The following is a 23,334-nucleotide window of genomic DNA, read 5'->3' on the forward strand; positions in this document are numbered from 1 at the left end:
GGGGCCATACACCTAATTTACCTGCTACTGACATCCCAGTTTGGAGTCCTGAATGTTTTGTCTGATCAGTTTCCTGGAGGTTCTAATGGTTTGGTGGCATGATTAGTGTACACAAACACATATATCTTCAGTATTTAGGGGTCATAATTTCTGGTAAGTAGCTGGGGTGTCAGTGTTGGGGCTGGATCACAGAGGAAGTTATGCTTCATGTGTATCATTATCACATGTTTGATACAATGTTAGCACTTTTTATCATATCACATAGGTGTGTTGGATTGATATTTTATGTTTCTATGATTCTTTTTACCCTGTTGTTTTGTGTCTTTTTCAGATAGCACAGCTGCTGTTTATATTAGTAAATTCAGTTTAATCAGTCTTTCCTCATAGCTAAGGTCCTCCATGCCTCTTATCTATTTAGTTGTCCTCTGCACTCTCTCCAGTTCCCCAATATCCTTTTGATGAATTTAAATACATATTTAACCTAACGTAAAACCTAATATTTTTACAGGGTAGAATTGTGTTGCTCTCTATGGAATCTATAGCTCTTTTAATACATGAAATCATTTGCTTGCTTTAGAAACCACAGATTAGCATTGCATTCTGTTATTAGGTTTATGATCTTTGAGGACACCCAGGTCCTTCCTGATCACTGACTCTCCTAGTTGTTTTTTTGCTCTCAAGTGCTTTCTGTGAACAGGATGCAGGAAAGCTTTGCTACTGTTTCTACTGCCATATCTGGAATCACTGCAGAAACTACCACATTTATGCAATTAATCTTTGCAATCGCATGTGCTAGTGTGATCTGTGTTACTATTTAATTATGATTTCAGATGTCTACATCTCTGAATCTACTGTTGTGTTTTTACATATGAGGCTGTTCACTCTGCAAGGGAATTTCAATTTGCAAGACGTTTTCCCTTAGCTTAGTGAATGAGGTCAAGCTGTGCTGATTTCCATCATTCTATCATGTGCACGCAAAACTACTTTATTTCTTTTCCTTGCCTGTAATTTAGTCTTCTTTGCAAACTGAATTATCACCAAATTCACAAAGCCAAAGGAAAAAAATCCCTTGCAAAGTAAATAGTGTATTTACCTTTACTAAATTACCCCCCTGAACCTTATTGGAGGTAACATCCACTTAATGCTGAACTCTACAGTAAGCAAATTTTGTCTAAATATAAGAGGCATATGTATTCTTCTTTGAATCTTGGTGAGCAGAGTGATGATGTCACTACTAACTTTTTAAAATAATAACTTGATTTACAAAGGCATTCAGTGCAAAGGCAATCTATGTATATTAGGGAATATACAGTAGTTATGCCCAGAGCTCAGCTTAAAACATTTTTTCATGACATACTCAGTTTGAATTTCCATTTTTATAGTTTTACCTTAAAGTACAAGACAGCAAGTAATGTGGACCATCTACCCTTTCTGGATTAGATAGGTATAACGTTTAACAAAAATGGGTATAAAGTGGTTTGATTTATCATGTGATGTATGCATTTTTGTCTAGCATTCTATAAAAACATAACACATAGTTTATTATATTGACACCAAGTGCATGTTATAGTAAGGATTGTCATGTTATAAATATATTTCAAAAATAGTATTCCTGGCAAGTGTGTTAACAAAATTACAGTTCTTTTGTCAAATGTCAGACACAATGGAACAGTCAAGCTTCGGAGACTTGTTTGAGTCATCAGTACCACATATGCCATTTTTACAGTATATTTCTATTTCTAACTCACATTTCATGTGCTCCTATTGATTGGGTCTCAAAAATAGTACTTTTTATCTGCCCTTTGTCTCAGCAGACTCTCGATCATGGCTGTAGCAAAGCACTTCTAAAATAACATTTTAAAATGGAGTGCTGTAGATTCTTAATAAAAGAATGCCCAGTAACTTTAGCAAATTTAAATGTGTCTAGTCTACGCTAGTAGAATTCGGAATTTGGATAATATATTTTTTCACCTCTAGTTCATGTAATGTGATGTTTAAAGTCTAGATTGAGAACAAAATATATATTTACTAACATCCTAAACTTGCTTTGCTCAACTTAACAAAAATCTATCAAAAGTTGTATGGTAAAAGTTTTATATGGTAAAAAAAAATGTAATAATAAAAGACACTTGATAAATGTAATTGGTGAAGACAAAATATATGCTTTTTACAAATTAACATAGAAACAGGCAAAATATTTTCTAATATAATCAAAAGACAAAAATGTGTTACTAGTCCTAAAGATAAGAGATTAAAAAAATATCCTACTCTATATTTATATTGATAGTTCTCTGGCACTTTGTGTTTTCTCTGCTGTTGTGCTATCCCATCTGGATATAACTCACTATAACCCACCTTTTACCTAACAAATAATGTAATAATCTCTAATATCTCTGCACCTAAACTTTCACCTCAAATCAGTATCTAGTTTTGATCTAACAATTATTTTCACATTGCCTGCACTGGCTTAGCCTCCCAGGTCCTGTATACCTAGTAAGTCTTCAAGGTACTGTACCTTGCATTAGCCTTGGAAGAGAACAGGATTGCTAATGGCCTGGCATAGACCCATGCATTAGGTCACTTGATAATCTGAGGAATGTACAAAGTGGTGTGGGTGCAGGGGGAGGATAAGGGGGCTAAGTTAATTAATGCAACCATATATGTTATATGTGGGCGCCGGGCGTAAAGCATAGAAGGAATCATCCCTTTTAAATATGTATAGGAAAAAATGGGACAGTAATACGGACAAACAGCCCCATAGTAGAGTTTTCAGAAAGAAAATCTACTATGGGACTCTTTTTTGGGAAAAACTTTGGACTATCTTTGGTTCCCGCTTGGAGGCTTATCTGTGGCCTGTATAGACAACCTAACCAATTTTCTATTAATTGTAGCTTATATGTTGGAAGTTTGGAAATTTATTTTATGGGTAACACACATTTTATAAAATATATTTCTTTGTGTAGCCCTTTCCCTTTGCTATGGAATAAGTACTTTAATATTGCCTACTGAAAGTCTCCTAAGTGCACATGGAGCTAAGATGAATTTAATCGTTCTAGGTAAGATCTCTGTGCTTTGATATCTCTATGGATTATGTATTCTCCAGTATCCCATATAGATTATATAAATATCCAGTCCTATCATACAGATACACTTAAGTTTGTTTCCCTGGATTATGAGGTGCTTTGAGATTGTGTCCCTCCCCACAGGCCAGTAAGGCTGTGTCACCAACCACACATTTCTGCAAGTGTAAATAAAAAGTTTTTCTTTTTTCTTCTCTTGTTCAGTTTGGTTATTTTTTTTCTTCCTTCTTTTGTCCTCCATTGTTCTCTTATATTTCAGGGTGGGTACAGTTCAGTCTAATTATTATCACATATACATATATTTATGTGTTATGTATAACAAAAGTAGAGTGTTTTTATGATGTTTCTGAAAAATTGTTAAATTTTCTAATTACAATCTATTTGTACATATTGTTTCAGCAGTTGTTTATATTGAGATCCAATGTCCTGATGAAGTGGAAGTTTCATGCGAAACGCATTGACCATTTACAAGCTGGTCTCAAGAGTACATGAATGGCTATGTTGCATGGCTAAACTGTCTTTAAAATTCTTTTAGTGAAATTGTCTAATATATGTTAAATAAAGTGGCAATATTTTACAATTATATTTTTTGCCTGTATTAAACCTTCAGAGGTATATACAAAGTTCCATTTTGCAAGTTTTTTCCTATGCATAAGTGAATTAATGTACAACAGTTTTTAAACCTTATAGAAGCTTCTACACTTACTAAAGCTGGGCCTTACATAGATCGAAATTCAGCCAGTTCAGCAGAGACTGGCCGAATGTCGATTCATGTATGGACAGGCTGGTTGTACAGAAGTAAATCTAACAATCATCCTCTGCACAACCAGCCTGTTGGATTTTCCCCACTTGATCAGTGCAGCCGACTATAGCCAGCAATGCTGATCAGCATATTCTGGTGGTTGTCAGAGTATTATAGCACAGTGGGGAGGATTCCCTCATCCAACTTGAATGTGTGGATGGTGGAATTTTTTTTGTTCACTGGTTAATCAAATATGGGCTGCCATAGCTCTACCTTTTTCTGAGTCTGAAACTTGTGTAGGTAAAAATTCTATATATTATATATTAGTTAGTACAGGAACCTCTGTTACTGCAGGAAGTATTAAACAATTCATTATTTACTATTAATCATCTGAAACCTCACAAATTACTTCTACTACAATAAATATTAGAAAGAACTTGAACAGGTCTTTTAACACCATGATATTCAGAATAATTATATCTACATCTGATAAACTCATAGTTAATGAAACTTAAAATGAACACTTTTATTATCCACGAATAGAATCTAATATTAATATAAATAACTAAAATATTAAATGTTTATACCTTAACTACTTGGTAACACTAAACTAAAATCCAATTGAGTACTGTGGATTTCTATTCTACATAATTAATGTAATTTCTGCTGCTTTATTGGATAAGCCCATGCAAGTTTTTAATGGGAGAAGAATTTGTCTTTCTTGATTTGGAATTTATTGTTTTTTATTATGTTTAGTTTTAAATATAATTGCAAAACATTTGAAATAAACTATCCTTGCCCCTTTATCCTTATAGTTTTATAGGCTGGACAAAATAAAGCATACATACATGGTGGTTTTCTTTATCTAAGCTTGATATGTGTGTAATAAAATGAATAGGAAAAGTGATCTGAAGATAATATCATGTACAAAGCTGAATAACAAAATGACCTTTACAGTGGATGGCCAAGCATTACAGAGAATGGTGGAAGCTTAATGGTATTATATTAAAAAAGGTGTATTGCCATAGAAGTAAAGCTTCATATGGTGAGTAATTACATTTATCCTCCAGAAGCGATAAGATTATGAAGAATAAAGAGATGTGCGTTGATGCATAATAAAATACCTAATTAAATCTATTCTTTTGAGGAATTTACATATATAGTTCTAATTAAATAAATAAAATAGAAATAGCTCAGATTAGTTTTAATATGTTGACCTAACTAATTACTAAGCTTTACCATACATGGTTTTTTCTTCCAAAAGCAGGTTGGCACTTGCCCTTAAAAAAAAACAAATGCAGGTATATGTTGTTATTCTTCAGTCTGCTATGAGATATATTGTGAATATTGTCAAAATATATAGGTATCATCTAATCTATCTATCTATCTATCTATCTATCTATCTATCTATCTATTCCTTAGTATTATATAAGAATTCATACTTAAATATAGTCACCAGATCCATCATACTTGGTGGATGGGATGCAAACTGCGGGGGGCTGCACAGCACACTTAAAGCAGAGCTCCACCCAAAAGGGGAAGTTCCGCTTTAAAGCTTTGTCCCCTGCTCCCCGTTAAGGATTGGCACTATTGGGGAATGGGGGGGTGGACGGTACCTGAATTTGACAGGTACCCACTCCCACTTCCACTGCGATTGCAAGCTGTCACAGCTGGGTGCCCACACTGAAGATGAGTGGGATTGATAGACAGGTGAGCGTCCATTTTTTTAAAGTCAGCAGCTTCAGTTTTTGTAGCTGTTGACTTATATTTTTTTTTAATTACCCTTGGACCTCTGCTTTAAGATGGCCATAGATGGATTGGGTTTTTTGATCAGCCAGCCAGTTGATAAAAAACAAAAAATGATTCTCCCATCCACACAGTCAAGGTGGCTGGAGGAATCCTCCCAGCTGCGCTATTGTATCATAACGGCGGGGACTCAGCTGCTGTGAGAATATAGTGATCAGAGCGGTAGCCAATCATCTGCAGTGCTGATCAAACAAGAATTTTTCAAAACTTTCATTTGAAAGAAGCCAATTGTTAGATTGATTTCTCTCTAGTGGGTTGGTATGGCAACAGGGAAACAGAGCATTATCATGATCGACAATGGATTTCATTGATGATATTTGTTCACAAACAAATATGGTAAATTATGTCACCCAGTATCCCCAGCTGCTTGTTGATACTTTAGTGGCAGGGATTGTGTCATTTGTGATGAGAGTAGCAGAGGCAAGCTCATCTGGTGTTGGGTTGATGTGTCATTGGGAAGGCATTGTTGTGAGCAGGTTGTTATGACAGTGGGTAATGACTAACGATAAATTACATAGCTGGACAATGTGATTGACCATGGATTTACATCAGGGGAATTGTTGACAATTTTTACATGTATTTTATTTTTAATAAAGGATTTTCTAATGGTGGGTGTCTTTATTTCATTTTAACTCTTTCTAAGGAAATGTTTAATGGGTACTAATGTACTGTACTCATTTCCCTAGAGTGTAACAAATACCTGGGGGGGGGGGGGCTTCCAGATACCTGTAATTAGACCCTCCACAAAACCCCATATACTTTTTGGTTGATAGAATATGGGAAAGAGGTCCTTGTCCATCAACATTGGGAACCCTTGCAAGATACCCCCAATGTTGAAATGCATGTGGTTTTCTATGGTACAGGGAGGGGGGACAGAGCGCTCACTGCCCTTTCTTTCCTTGCTACCCAGGCTGCATTCCTGGATACCTAATTCAAAACTAATTTGAATAACAAAGGGAACCCCACATTGTCTTTTTTTCTTTTTTAAAGATACAGTACACATTTTAACAAATAAAAAAAAACACATGGGGTTTGTCCTAAAATTCCACCAGACTATAATCCAGGCATATCTCCTTGGTGGCCATGAAAAGGGAGTGCACCATATCAGAAACCTTTCAACACTGGGGGTTACTTGCAAGTGAGGGAGAAACAGAGCATCTTTCCAAGGCATTGTGTCCCAATGTTTAGGGACTAGGGCCTCTTCCTCACAACTGGTCCCAAATAGGATGCGGGCGTTTGAGTGGAATTATAGGAAACCATCTTTATAATAAGGGGTAACCATGTATCTGCCTAAGAGGAATGAGTATAGGGGTATATAGCACCCCTTATTCATTTGCACAGAGAGTTAAAGCAAATAAAGACACTGACTCTGTGAGAAAATCCTTTAATAATGTTTTATTTAAAAAAAATGTAAACACAGCTTCCTGACAAATCCATCACGAATCATGTCTTCCAGCAATGTAGATCCAGCAAGTCAACCATGATGACCTTACAGCATCACCACCATCCTATGATATTTCCCTGTCTTCCAGATGACCTGTCAGTTATTTTATGTGATGATAGTGTGGTGGGGCAAAAACTTTGGGATGCTTCGCGATGGCAGAAACATTATTGTGCGATGATCTATCATGCTTAATGATGGATCTACATTGCTAAATTATGTAATTGTTTAATTATGTATGAAGATCCATTATCAATAATGATGAACTGCTACCCCATGATGTTTATTTCCTTGTTTCCTAACAATGTTGTCAGGAAGGGACTATATGTTATCGACCTTGACTTCTTCTGATATCCACCTGTACCGACCCTGGCTTGTACTTTGGCTACTCTTTTACTTGATCCTTACATTTCTGACCTGCTCATCAGTCACTGACTTTGGCTTATATTCTAGCTTCTGTCTATGTGACCATACTCAATCTGATTGTCAGTTACTGAACCGTCTCGCTGTACCTCACTTATCCGCTGTCCAGCCAGTCTGCTGTTCATCTTCCAGCTGCCCAGTCAGTCTCTGCTGATCCTCTACCTAATGCCCAGCTAGTCTCTGCTGATCATCTGGATGCTGCCTGGTCAGTCTCTACTGACATTCTGCCAGATACCTGGCCTGACTCTGCTTGCGATCAGCCTGTCTACCCATACCAACCTCTTGCAAGAACTACAAGGTATTAACCTCAGTCTGTGGCCTCGCTTCACCTGTTCACTTTACCAGGGGCCTTGAACCAGAGGTGTAGGAAAGGCTGTCCACATCAATTCAGGTTCCTCCAGGTGTGACTAAATGACAGAATTGCCAGTACTGCTATAATATATACCGCAGTCCCAGGGATCCTGAATTACGTCAATAAAATTATGATCATATTTGGTCAATTACATTACCCTGGGGTCGTGGTATACATTACAGAAGCACTAGGAATTCTATCAATTTGCAACAGTACTGTGTCAGGGCAACATTGTTGGGATGGTGGGAAAACATCATGATGATGTGATTGACAATGGATTTACATCAGGGGACTTTGTTCACTATTTTCTATAAAATTTAGTATTCACGTTTTCATGTTGTTAGTGTGCTTAGCTGCATTTGACCTTTTATGGGAATAAGTAGTAATGTACCTCATGAAGGGGCAGGACATCTGGGGGCCCCCTTATGGAAATATATTTTATTACATACATTCACAAACAAATCTGCAATAAGAACAAGCTTACCTCTTCTTTTTCAGCACTAATAAGATCCCGCCACTCTTCAGTCACATGGCCAAAATCTACAGTGTTCATAGGGACCTTTACTTCTCCAATTACGTCATGTTTAGAGAATCGATCAAAGTCATAAACATTCATCACCAACGTTTTGCCTCCCAGCTCAGAGTAGGGCACCTATTAAAAGAAGCAAAAATTTTACTATTATGCATTCATCATAAAACAAGCATAATAACCTTAACGCAAAACTCTAGGAAAACAGCTACATATGCAGATGAAGTAGATATAACAAAGTTGTTTTACATGGCAAGGAATTTGTATGTCTTTCCATCAGACAGTGTCCGTAAGATTTATACAAACCCTGAAAGACAGCACAAGCAGCCTTGAGACCTGACCTTTCCCTGCCACAGAAAGGTAATAAAAGTATTGCTTTTCTTGCCCCAACCTCCAGCTTGTGACTAAACAGTGAAGGAAAATCAGGTGAGCTTATCTCTCTGTCAGTCTGCTGTGCCCACCTATGAACATGCTCCTTGCTGTACCCGAGCACATCATCACAACTGATTAGCTTCTTGTACTGCTTATCCCTCTCCCACTTCAAGCTTTATTGCATTTATTGCAAGAGGCTGATATCAATTCAAATGTAGGTACTTACTCTAGTTGTTAAAAATGCACTTAAAGGATTAGTTCACTTTTACAGAAAAATAGGTGATCTACACCATACACCCTGCCCACCCTCTGGTCCCTGTTGTACTTACCTCAGGGTATACTGAGCATCCCTGCAGGCAGTCCAGTGGTTTGAGGATTTGAGAGAGAGTAGCGTAAAGGTTTCAAATTCCCAGACCACTGAACTGGTTGCAGGGTGCTGACAGCTCGGCATCCCTGGGGGTATGTACAGTGGGGACATGGAGGTGAGGAGGGTGTACGGTGTTAATTCACCTTTACATTTTTTCTATAAAGATGAACTAACACTTCAATTAATTTTGATGAACAGATGTTTGCATGTATTGTTGTTTTTTCTACTTGCAGTTCAGTTTTAATATAGAATAAATATTACCAAAAAACACATAAAAGTGTCATCACAATCTATAGCTCACAGAAAGCTTTTGTGAACAGTGAAATCACAGAAAATGAGAAGCGAGCAATCATTTTCTAAATAGTTTTATCATTCAAAATATACTTGCAGTTTCTGTAAAAATGTATGCATCCTTTAAAGAAAATGGCCCTGCCCATCTCCACAAATAAAGTACAAAAAATAGAAAAGAATCCAATAAAATATATTTAAAAAGGTATAAAAAGGCTACCCAAAACCTAGTCAATTATGTAAATATACAAACACATGCACACATCCCAAAACATAGTGCGTATGTCTTCCTTGTGCCAGTCTGATATAGTCCTCTGTTCCACATCCTTAATGATAAAAGTGTATAAGTGATTTATATAACACATTGTGAACACAACTCTCTTCTGTGAATCTCCACTGACTCTCACAAACATTGTGTTTTTTTCACTAGATATCCACCTTTATGCATGAAAACATCCAGATTCCATGCTCACCTCCTGTGATAGACCTCTTATACATAAGAAGGTCTGCACACACTTTAAATGCCACCACTGGATTTTTTCCTCACCTTCCAGTCTCTGTATGTAAGGTACCACTAATTTTCTCGTACACATTAATCACATGAAACATATGATATATATTATAAAAATTTTATTAAAACAAATATAAAAAAATACACACACCCGCCTAAATGCCTGACTGCAGATTCTGTACAGTGACTGCTACTGATGTCCTTGAACACACTTCCTCTTGGCCTGCCATGTGGGATGATGTCCTCCATACATGTATCATCACTGGGCTTTGTCAGGAGCTCAGCTTTGGCAAGGCAAGAGGAAACAGTCATACATCCAAGTAGGCTTACACAGCCTATTGTTTTGAGTGCATGGTTAAATATGCACCTTACTATGTAAGTGTATTTTTAAAATGTATTTTAATAAAGGTTGCATGATGGAAAGCACTATGAATCTACCTTATGTTTTCATGCGATTAATGTGTACGAGGAACTGAGTCGTACCTTCTATGTGGAGACCATAGGATGAGGAAAGATCTTGATGTGGCAGTTAAAGCTTGTACAGACCTTCTTACTGTATATATAAGGGGTCTAACATAGGAAGTGAGCATAAAATCTGGATGCCTTCATGCATAAAGGTGAGCATCAAGTGAAAAACGCAAAGTGGTTGATTTACTAAAAATGGAAAATCTGGTGCAGCTGTGCATGGTAGCCAATCAGCTTCTAACTTCAGCTTGTTCAATTAAGCTTTGATAAAAAAACCTGGACGCTGATTGGTTTCTATGCACTCTCAAGTTTTAGTTAGTCAACTTCAAAGTGTGTGAAAGACAGAGAGATTTGCATTCACAGATTGTTATATGAAGCACTTATGCACTTTTATCATTATGAATGTGGAATAGAGGATTATAACAGACTGGCACAAGGACCGCATACTCACTTTATGATTTGATTTGTTTGAATGTCTGTATGCAAATACATGACTTGGTTTTAGGTAGTTTTCTTTTTTTTTCCAAAATTTTAATAATTTTTTTTGGACTTAACACTGCACTGTTTTCTGGTTAGTTTATTTGTCTATTGATTTGTGAATCACATAGGAGTGCTAGCTGGCTGAGTAGTTAGAGTAGGATATGGTATAGCAGCGCAGAAAACTATTGCATTGTACTTCCTATCCATCTCAAGCTCACTGCATGTACCAGAGATGGCTACTATTTCTGGATCTGATGATATGCAATATTTCACAAGATGTCAAGAAAACTGCAAGGAGATAAACACTGCCCAGCCCTTAGTAGGGTAGTCCAGTGGAAAGCATTACTCATCTGTAACTGAGGTATGTACTTACTATAAAAGTAAAATATTGTTATAGAGGGTTGGTGCATAATATGTGATTTTAAAAAAATGCACATCTCTTTCAAAGCTTGTATGAGCACGTGTAGGGAAGGGATCATTTTCACTGGGAGACATTAATTGAGCTGTATTTTATCTACCAGCTATGTGATTGAGTTAATACAGATATAATTAAAATGCTTTGTGTACTTTACACTAATTAATCAATTTTGTCAAAATTAAATGAGAATTATAGGACCAAATGTTTCTCTGAAAAGCTATGATATAAAGTCTCCATAAATATTTATAACAGCATACATTTTAATGGACAATTAGGCAACATATAGTGGTGTTAAGAAATACACAATTGTAAACCATATTGATTTCACCTCATCTGTTAATGCATTGTTTATACCTGGACACAACATAAAGACTTGGTTGGTTGGTTTTGGCATAAAAACAATAATGTTCAGTAAGCTGTAAAAATGTAAGTGGGACTTTATATAATAAATAAAAATATTTGAACATAATATGTCTCTTTTGCATTAAAGTATTCCTATCTGTTTGTTTGCAATGTAAACCAAGTCACACATGTGCGGGAATGATGTCATCCCAACTCAGTCAATCAAAATGGCAGAAGATCAAAAGCCAGAAGAAGACCTGCTAAAGATGTCAGTGGCCAGTGGGAGTGCTTGAGGACACTGCAACACTGGAGTGGAGGTGCGTACAGTTCCATTTTAAGGAAAAACAGCTAAACTAATCTGACAAGGCAAAGGTCTCACTGGTGGAGCATCCAAGGCCTATAGAATGCCATGGTCTGACTGCGATCCACCTTTATCTGAATTCCCTTTTGTGTGAGCTAATGCTTCAGTATACATTCTATTCCAGACTCCTATGTTAAATGTTCACCAGGCAATCTAAAACATCTTGTGTAGTAGTCACCAGCCTTAAGTTTACACAATGGATGGATTTAATTGAGATCTTGTGAGCTCTGATTTTTCCTACCACTATGATTCATGTTTATTGCAGTTCTCCATCAGGTCCATTGGAGGGTTAGCATTCTAATTGGTCAAGATATCTACATGACTGTGTTGTGATTGGTTGAGGGTCATAGCTAAATATCTGAGTGTGTTTGTTTTATTGTATACTCCATGCTTGAAAAGGAGCTGCATTAAACGTGAAACCTTTACATTTTTTGGATGGTGGAGCATTGTAGGTATGCTTATGCTATGCGGGAAATAAATTGTTAAATATGATAACTTTGTGAAAAACTCACCACGCCTCTTATTGAAAACCTTGGATTGTCTACTTTCAAAAAAGGGGTCATTTGGGGGTATTTATACCGTCCTAGTACTTTGGACCCTCAAGAAATGCAAGAAAGGCAGTCATTACATCAGGATTGATAGATTGAGTCTGTAGTCTCTATAACTTTCACACAGATTAAATAAATATATACAGAATTGGGTTATTTTGTACCAAAGAAATGTAGCAGAATACACTTTGGCCTACATTTATGAAAAAATATTATTTATTTGAAAAAATGTATAACAGAAACTAAGAAATAGTTTTTTACAAAAAACTAGATTTTTTTTTTAAATTATATAGGAACTTTTTTTAAAAAAAATCCAGTGGTGATTAAATATCACAAAAAAGCTCTATATGTCTAAAAAAATGATAAAAATTTAATCATAACAGTGTTGCATGATTGAGCAATTATAAAACAGATTCTGTAAATATCCCCAAAGAAAAGTAAACCTTTCACCCTTGAAAGTACAAATATATAGAAAACCTTTTCTTCAAACTACTTAGTCCCCTTCCTTAAATACAAAATAACCTAAATCAATTCAAAATAGTCCACCACAAGTCCACGTGTCTTTGAATGTAAGCAGCAATAAATTTGTTTTATTACTTGTACACCCCACTGAATCTTGCTCTTCTTTGCCCTATGAGGATCGGGGAACAATGGATTGAGTTATCCACAAGGGGAAAGCTGTTGTACCACGGAGTATTTGAAATGCCTATCTGAGCTGAAAGAGGGTAATAGTATTTAACCCTACCAGAGTGGTGGCACTTATGTGGATTGTGGATTAGTATATACTCACAAGTTGAGCATGTGCTGTGTATCTATTTGCTAGAGTGTTGGCACTTTTTGCACATATATCACAAGCTTAGTCATTTGCTGTGGATTTCACCCCACGAGTGGGCTGTGTAGGTGTATTCACCTTATTTACTTATTTATTTTTAGTAATTTTTACACGTGAGATTCACCAAAAGTAGTGATTTATTTATTCAAATATTTTTTTTTTCTCTCTCTCTTTCTCCTCACGAGTGTTTTCTTGCATGGTATCACAATATTTGATTGTTGTTAAAAGTTAATGCACTATATTTAGTTTATTTCTTTTGAGGTTTCTTGGATTTGAAGTGATGAATGGGACAATGTTCAACGCTTGAAGACCTAATAATAGTGTGGACTTGTGGTGGACTATTTTGAATTGATTTAGGTTATTTTGTATTTAAGGAAGGGGACTAAGTAGTTTGAAGAAAAGGTTTTCTATATGATTGAGCAATTGTCATTCAAAGCATTACAGCACTGAAAGCTGAAAATTGGTCTGTACTGGAAGGGGGTGAAAGTGTCTGGTCTTGAAGTAGTTAAATTCCTTGGTGCAGGTTGACCTTTTCTTAGGGTAAATGTCTGGATTAATTAATCTTGAAAATGTTTTAAACCAAAGAATTAACCTACTGGATCTTTATCAATACAGGATTAAAACAGAAACATGGTTTGGAAAATGATGCAGGTTCAGAAATCAGCTTTTGCAGTCATACGTGTACCTTTTTTTAATTACATCCTAAATTTTCCTATATAGCAAGATCTCTGACAGTTTATGGGATTTATGAAAGGGGTATAGTCAAGGAAACTTTGCTTGTTATGCCACCCTTTTTTTGTGTTGTTCCCAATGTCTCTGACTGAAGATGTACTAACTAAAAGTGACTTAGAATTTCACTTACGGCAATGCATTATTTAGACAAACGCGATCAGCTCATACTGGTTTCTGCTTTAAAGTGTGCATCTTTAGTTTGAAATGTTGTTAACATTGATTATGCCATATGTTATGATATCATTGCAGCTAAAGGAATGACTCATCTGGGATGACTCATCTTCATGCTGAGTATCTAATAATAGTCTTTTATTATTTGTATTTATATTATTTGTATTTTGGCTGTCATCCATGTTCCTCTTCCAAGAGACTGTGTATCTAGGTCTCAATGAATAACTGCCGAATGAACAGTGACATTACTGCAGAGCTTAAAAAATAACAAGACACACTCTTTGGGAAACATTTTAAAGAAATGGTCCATGAAAAACAGATATAACTCATATTTATTAAAATTAATTCATTTAAAATGAATTAAAACTATTTTGTTTTAATGATCTTTCCTCTCCTGCTCTTTCCCTCTTTTGAAAGAGTAATCTTTAACATTTTGCTATTATCATTTTCTATGATGTCAGTCCTTAGAGTCTGCATAGCAGTCAAATGGATGGAAGCTTGTTGAGACAAAGCTGCATAGGGGTAATCAGAGAGCTTCTAATATTATGTTTTAAGTTTAACATAGAAAAAGAAGCAATGACAGCATTTTCACAAATTATTACTGTTGCTTACTATTAATTACTTACATGGCAAATTTTAAGATCAAGGTGAATTTTTCTTTTGCCTAAATTACATCTCAATATTTTGGTAACCTAACTAGACATATAGACATCAGTAAACTTACTCTATGAAGAAGTGTCATAGTTTATGATTGTGCTGAAAAAGTGTTGTTACTATGGGGTTTATTTACTAAAGCTTGTTTACTCAGAATCTTGTGCACTTCTTCAAAGAAACCAATCAGCTTACAGTTTTATGCTAAAGCTTAACTGAACAAGCTGAGGTTAGAAGCTGATTGGCTACCATGCACAAGTGAACCATCAAAATATCAACCAAACTGCCCTCTTTGATCCTCCCAAGACCTTCTGCTCTCTAGTTCCTGTGTAACCTCTTCCCATGCTCGTCTCCAGGACTTCTCCCATCCTATGGAACTCCCTACTCCAATCTATGAGACTATCTTCTAATCTGTCCACCTTTATACGATCTCTGAAACCCTTCTCTTTAACATCCCTAGCGATATGATTATGTCAATATTTCTGTGCTCAAAACGGTACTTTTTTTGCATGGAAATATGTTTTTTATTGTAGGCCTGTAATTTTTAGGAATAACTCACTGAAATCTGTCCGAACAAGAGTCTAGTAAACATCCCGGGTATGATAAAATTTGCAACACGAAATCATAAATTATAATATAATACATAATCATAAAAAATAATAATATAATAATAATAAATTTAATTCAATAATATAATCAAACCAAAAACACTGAAATTTGAAATATAGCACCAAGTTCGCACATCACTGAGCTTAGTCGCAAAATCGTTTTCAGTGTCTGATGACGAATTTCCCCATGAATCATTATCGCTCAATTCTGGAAGTGGTTCTGATTTACTATCGCTGTATTCTAGCTGGTCTAAAACTGCTTTTGACATAAAGGAACTCTTTTTGGACGCCATGGACTTTTCTCAGTTTCAAGGCAGAAAGAACAGTAAAATGCAGGCAGGGCACAGGACAAAGCAGTAGGGACAGTAGGGACAAATGTATGCGAAATGCTTTGAAACAGTATTGTTTTACTATGTGATTTTAGTGTATTTTGTGAATGTCACTTTTTAAAATTTTTACATTTCCCGCCGGTTCCGGCCCCAGTACGTCCCGTATGTCCCTCGCAGGGACTGGAACCCGGAAGACGGATGCCGGCATAATCCGGAGGAGATAGCCAGGGATGCTGCAGGGGACACATCGCGGGAGTGTAGGACAAGGTAAGTGAAACTGAGAATCCCTGAGCAACGCTGCAGGGTAATCCCAAGTGTAGCTCGGGGTTAGCGCTTTTGGCACTGATAATTAACCCCGAGCTACACTCGGGAATACCACTAGGGAGGTTAAAGAAGCCTATTCTGCTTTTAACTAGTAAACTGCTTTTTATTTCCTCAGCTTATCTCCCACAGCTATTACCTTTTGTATCACTCAACCCTTCCTCTTAGATTGTAAGCTCTAATGAGCAGGGCCCTCTGTTTCGTCTTGTATGAAATTGTATTGTAACTGTAATGTCTACCTTCATTTTGTAAAGCACTGCACAAACTGTTGGCGCTATATAAATCCTGTATAATAATAATTAATGATAGTAATCATATTTAGTAAATAAACCCCTGTGTGATAACTTGATTGGAGGGGTGCTATGCAATGCTGACTGGTTCAGTCAGTTACCAAAGATGTATATCACTTCCAAAGATTAAAAATGAAAGTGGTTGTAAACCTCAGACACAAAATATGAACAAAACATGCAGTATTTTTGCATATAAGGTTAGATAGTGAGTTTATGTGAAATCTCCATTAACAGATGTAAGCAATAGCATAATTACAAGTATATTTTAGTTAGATAAAAATATACAATACTTAAACTATTGAGTGTTTTGCAGCATCAAACTATTTCTAGCTTCCATACTGGTGTGAATGTATATAGTTTTCCACTATATAAGTTCTGGTCTTTGTTGTCCCCTTAGCACATCTCACATGAGTGGTCAGGCTGTGCTCAATATACATTTGCTAGGTACAGTTAGTGGTGTATTTGGGTTTTGTGCTGCCCTATGCAATACAAAAATTGGATGCCCCCCCTCCCCAGCGGAGAGAGCCTGCCACCAACCAACTCCAGCCCCCCCCCTTTCCCATGGAGAGAGCCTTCACAGCTCTGGCCATCCCCAGGAACGACAGTTGGGCTCTGCATACACCATCAAGCAGCCTACAGCCTCTCTCGGAACTCACCTGGTCCCACTGTCCCTTCTTCCTGGGGGCAGTGCTGCCCCCAGGAAGATTTCATTTCTATTGATTTTCATTTGATTTCATTTCTATTTTAAACTGAACAGGTTGTTTTACAAGGTGGTGATTTACATATACTTTAAGAGTCAGTAAGTAGTTCAGCAACTGACCTCATTAACACACACCCTAAACTTGTTCTCCAATGCTGGAGGTTGCTCCCACCCACAACTGTAGTTACATGCAATCAATGTGAGTGAACACTGTTTTCCCAGAATACACAGCCAATGCCTTCCTCTACTGATTGATTGTTTTTTAAAGTACCCAAAGATAATGTACTAGGCATTTGCGCCCTTTCTGTTCTTGTTGTTGAAGTACTGGAATTCCCGATTTGTGGAGGGCTGCAGCACCTACATGTCAAGTTTGGGTTGTTTGTCCTTGGTTCATCTCCACGTTTAAAGGTGGGGGCCCCTACCATTTAAGCACCAAAGTGTCAAGTTTGTACTTTGCCATAGATGTGAATGGAGGCTGAAAGTGAAATTGGTGTGTTTACACAAGAACAATTACAGCTGAATGTCTCCATTCGCTCCCTCCCATATATTTGTGTAAAATGTAATATGACTGTACAACCTCTGTACAATGTCCTTTAGATTTAGCAGAAATGAAATAGCAGGACCCACCTGAACAATCCATTTGATTTGCAGTAAATCAGGCAAGCCCTTGCATTACCTAGTTATTGGTAGATCTAAAGAAGATTGTACAATCAGATGGTACAGTGTATGGCTACCTTGAAGGAAGAAGTAGGAAAGTGGGTGGAAATAACAAAGAGTTGGTGTAGTAATGAGGGAGGTGTAGTCTAGAGTTGTAAAACATGCCCTATTCTCTGATGCAATAAGGCAGTGCATGATGGAATATGAAGTTTCCTGAATGGTCAAATTATGGTACTGTTGAAATAGTAGACACAAGAATGCACTTTTGATGGTAGATTAGGAGGCAGTTATTGAGAATAATGACAAGTACATCAAGCCAACATGTTTCGGGAGAAAATACTCTCCCTTCTTCAGGGCTATTAAACAAATACGAAAAGTATACAGGGCTATTTGTTTAATATCCCTGAAGAAGAGAGAGTCTTCTCTCGAAACACATTGGATTGATGTACTTGTTGTTACTCTCAATAAATGCCTCCTAATCTATCATCAAAAGTGCATTCTTTTGGACATTGGGCGCTCCTTCTTTTCTACTATTCCAAGTATACATGTGGAAATGATCAAGGCCTACCAGAAAGGCAACAGCCCAAACCCTAAGAGGGTTTACCGCCAATATCCACCATTGGGTACAACTGACTGGAGGGACATTTCCCTACCCACCCACGCAACCACCCACCTATGACCAGTGAGTGATCCAGTCAGTTCAGCGCTGTCTTCAGCACAAACAAATTATCGTACAGGAAGTGATAGGCTCAGATGTATTGTTTTTTTTTAATTTTGAACAGAGAGGTGCAGATTCAAAGCTGCCATGGACTAGGTAAGTGAGAAATAAGCATATTGGGATGACTCAGGCAGAAAGGCCACCAGTAAAGGCTTCTATTTATTATAAAAAGTGAAATTCTGTCCAAAAAAGGTGAAATTTGCCTTTAAGGTGGTTTAAGAACATGACAGTCAGTAGTAGGGAGGATTAAAAAACACTTATACATTCCAAAAGGTAAAGCTGCAAATGTGTAGCAACCTGTTGTGAGAGCAGTTATGCTGTATAATCTTTGGGAGCCATTCCCAACTGTGCCTATTTGTTACCTTTTGTGTACACATATCAGTGTATCAGTCTATTAGCACAGTAGTCACAATTCCTAATATTCTACCTACTTATTGCCTTTTTTTGTGGTGAGGGTGCAAAAAGCATGGTGGCACAGTTGTATGTAGGGGTGAAATTCCATCCAATACAAGGTATGAAATCACTTGCTTTTTGTTTGGATAGGACTATGACAGTTGCTGATGAGCCAGGAGTTCAATCAGGTCCACTAGGATTTGCCTTGTTCTCAAAGTGTATTGCAAAATTACAAAAATAAAATGATTCAGAAGCTCTCCTGTGTGAAAAAGTCAGAGTAAGGGACTGGTATTTTGTTTTATCAAATTTTTAATCTAGAGAAAAATGTCATATGTCTAGATGACAGGTAGAAGCAGAAACAGAAAATTTCCTATATTGTACAGTGTATTTTGAACATGTGTAAAAGTCAGAGAGTAAAAGCAGACACACTTTTCTTGGCTGACACTTAACCTTCATAAACTGTTACAGTCTCTAAGGATGATGAAAAGCTAGGTGTGTTATTTATAGCTTAAGAATTATTACAATTTGCCAATAAATGTTTTTTTTTGCTCTTTTTTTTATTTAATCCGCTAACAGCTACAGGTAGGAAAAAAAAGATAGATAGACAACACTCACTGCACTTTGCAGTATTACTCTTGTAGACCTACTTCTAGTATAAAGTTTTTTAGCATGGCTGTATCTGCCCTAATGGTGAGTTTTACTGAAGACAAATAGGATGTTCACTTTGAAAGGGGATTTCACTTTGCAGGGGAATTTTCTCTTAGTTTATTGAATGTAGTGGAAGTTGCAAATTTGCAAGGAATAGCTAATCATGTGCAAGAAAAATAAACAAAACAGTATTTTTGCTTTAAAAAAAATACTGCTTTGTGAATGTGTGTGAATATGTAGTGAATGTGGTGAAAATTCACATGACTGAATGATGGAAGTCAGCAGAACTTCTCATTCACTAAGCCAAGGGATGACTTCCTTGAAGAGTGAAAAATACTGTGCAAAGTGAAAAGCCTATTTTCCTTTAGTAAATCTACCCCACTGTGTCCTTAACCCCCTTCACTCCCAAGGATGTAAGTCTTGGAAGCTGGCCAGATCAGTAAGCTTTAAGCTCAGGTTGCTTCAGGGACCACAAAATTATTACAGAAGTGTCCCCTAGACTCTCGATTAAATGAATAGCTGACAAGCTGCTGATTGCAGCCAGTCATTTGAAAAGTGAGCATGCTGTGCTTCCTTAGTCAACCCAAATATATACTGTTTATTATTACAGGATTTTACATTTGCAGTTTTTCTGTGTTCATGTTATTTACTAATAATGTCTATCTATCTATCTATCTATCTATCTATCTATCTATCTATCTATATATCTTTAAGTGCTCATTGTACAAATTGCTAATCACAGCCTGGAGGAAATTCTTTTATGGACTATTATTGAGACTCAGTTCACTTTGTGCCTCCCAGGCATTACAGTTATGCTCAAAAGTCTGCATACTCTTGGAGAATCGGTAATAGTATGCATCATTTCTTTTATTTCTTATGGGAATCATATTCAACTGTAGGTCCTAACATGGCACAATCGTAAAACAAAATATGGCAACAAGTAAACAAATTAAATGACCCCTGTTCAAAAGTCTGCATACCCTTAGTTCTTAATATTGTGTATTGCCCCCTTTAGCATCAATGACAGTGTGCAGTATTTTGTAATAGCTGTCTATGAGGCCCCAAATTCTTGCAGGTGGTATAGCTACCCGTTTGTCTTTGCAAAATGACTCCAGGTCATGGAAAGTCTTTGGTCGACTTGAATTACCCATACATTTGAGATCTCCCCAGAGTGGCTCGACAATATTAAGGTCAGGAGACTGTGATGGCCACTCCAAAACCTTCACCTTTTTCTGCTGTAACCACTGGAGGGTAAACTTGGCCTTTGCTTAGGGTCATTGTCATGCTGAAAAGTACAAGAGTGTCCTATGAGCAGCATTCGTGCAAAAGAATGCAAATTGTCTGGCAGTTTTTTCTGATGGCATGCTGCATTCATCTTGCCATCAATTTTCACAAGATTCCTTTAGAGCTCACATCCCCACAAAACATTACTGAGCCACCACCATGCTTCACAGTGGGGATGGTATTCTTGTCGCTATAAGTCTTGCTGACCCCTCTCCAAACATAGCGCTTATGGTTGTGACCATAAAGCTCTATTTTGATCTCGGCACTCCATATTACAGCGTGCCAGAAGCAGTGAGACATGTCAAGGTGTTGCCGGGCATATTGCAGCCAGCTTTTTTTTATGGCATTGGGGCAGTAAAGGCTTTCTTCTGGCAACTCAATCATGCAGCTCATTTTTGTTTGAGTATCATTGTATTGTGCTCCTTTAAACAACCACACCGTCTTTTTTCAGAGCAGCCTGTATTTCTCCTGAAGTTACCTATGGGTTTTTCTTTGCATTTCGAACAATTCTTCTGGCAGTTGTGGCTGCAATCTTTCTTGATCTACCTTACCTTGACTTGATCTCAAGAGAGCCACGCATTTTCCACTTTTAACAAGTGAATGAACAGTACTGACTGGCATATTCAAGGCTTTGGATATCTTTTTATATCCTTTTCCATCTTTATAAAGTTCCACTACCTTGTTACGTAGGTCTTTTCTGCTCCCCATGGCTCAGTATCTAGCCTCATCAGTGCAAAGCTAACAAACTCATTGACTATTTATACACAGACACTAATTGCAATTTAAGAAGCCACAAATGTAGGAATTTAACCTTTAATTGCCATTTTAACCTGTGCATTTCACCTTCTGTGTCTGTATCAAGGCCAAACATTCCAGGGTATGTAAACTTTTGATCAAGACCATTTGGGTGATTTCTGTTATCATTATGATTTAAAAAGAAGCCAAACAACTATGTGATAATAAATGGCTTCATATGATCCTTAAATACAAAACAGCTTTTGGCATGATCAGTTATATTTTTAATGTCAATGCCAAAATTTCATGATTTCTGCCAGGGTATGCACACTTTTGGGCACAACTGTATGTGGTTCTCAGGATCAAACCTAACCTTTTAGTTAGATCATCCCCGAATTTTAAACAAAACTTTTCTTTGTATCCTTAAGAGAACAAAGTACCTGACTTAAAGGGACAAAAGATCCTACTGTGGATAATGTATTCTTTTTTAGTAAAAAGGAGGATATGTTCACTTACATTTCAAATAATCTATGATATTTTATTAAATGTTTGAAATGTTAAAACAGTCCTAATGTGTCATTAACCCCTTACAAGTGTCAATGCTCCAGTTCAGGATGGCTTTCCCCTTCCAGCTGTGCCTGTTGCATGCATTAAGTTCTACTATATAATTTTATGACTTGATAGAAATAGCAAGATGGATATGAACAGCTTAACCGCCTCTCGCCCGCCGTATTGAGAAATGACAAACAGGCAGGAGCTCTCTTGTTCTGGGAGGATGTCATATGACATTCTCCCACTCTAGCTGCTCAATCGGTGGTGCACTTTGTCCCTAGGACACAGTGGATCACCGATAATGGCAAAGAGCCACTGACATAGGCTCTTTACCATGTGATCAGCTGTGTCCAATCACAGCTGATCACATGTAAACAGGAAATGCCGACAAGCGGCAATCCACACAGGGGACAACTCCCTGATGATCAGTGCTGCCCCATCAGTGCCCATCAGTGCCCACTGCCTTCAGTGTCCATCAATGATGCCTTTCAGTGCCCATCAGTGCTGCATATCAGTGCCCATCATTGATGCATATCAATGCCCACCCGTGCTGCCTACCAGTGCTTCCTCATCAGTGCAGACTATTAGTACCCATGAGTACCACCTATCAGTGTGAATCAGTACCCATCAGTGCCACCTATTAGTTTCCATCAGTGCCACCTATCAGTGCCCATCAGTGCCACCTATCAGTGCTGCCCAGCAGTGCCACCTATCAGTGCCCATCAGTGTCACATATCAGTGCACATCAGTGATTCCTGTCAGTGCCCATCAGTGTTACCTGTCAGTGTCCATCAGTGCCACCTATTAGTGCCATCTATCAGTGCCGCCAATCAATGCAGCCTCATCAGCGCACATCAGTGAAGGAGAAAAATAACTTATTTACAACATTTTATAACAGAAACTAAGTAAAATATTTTCCCCTAAATTTGTTTAGCAAAAAATAAAAAACCCAGTGGTGATTAAATACCACAAAAAGAAAGTTCTATGTCTCAAAAAAATTATAAAAATGTTGTTTGGGTACAGTGTTGCATGATCACACAATTGTCATTCAAAGTGCAAGAGCACAGAAAGCTGAAAATTGGCCTGGGCAGGAAAGGGGTGAAAGTGCCCAGTAGGCAAGTGATTAAAGAGTAACTCCACTTATGCAGAGAAAAAAATAATATTTTCTGGGTGATCAATGTACATCAC

General features: G+C 37.2%; 1 protein-coding gene across 5 annotated transcripts in view; it reads right to left on the reverse strand.

The window, feature by feature from the left end:
• SYT1 (synaptotagmin 1) overlaps window positions 1-23,334 on the reverse strand; it is a 627,989-nt gene that overhangs the window by 114,576 nt on the left and 490,079 nt on the right. For all 5 annotated transcript variants that reach the window (XM_089674048.1, XM_089674049.1, XM_089674051.1 and 2 more), the window contains one exon: window positions 8,329-8,496. In XM_089674048.1, the coding sequence (XP_089530174.1) occupies window positions 8,329-8,496 (168 nt within the window). The remainder of the gene's footprint in view (window positions 1-8,328; window positions 8,497-23,334) is intronic.

Source organism: Staurois parvus, unplaced genomic scaffold (genome assembly GCF_062004578.1).
Source record: "Staurois parvus isolate SC_StPar_1 unplaced genomic scaffold, SC_StPar_1.0 ptg000147l, whole genome shotgun sequence".
Classification (NCBI taxonomy): Eukaryota; Metazoa; Chordata; class Amphibia; order Anura; family Ranidae; genus Staurois; species Staurois parvus.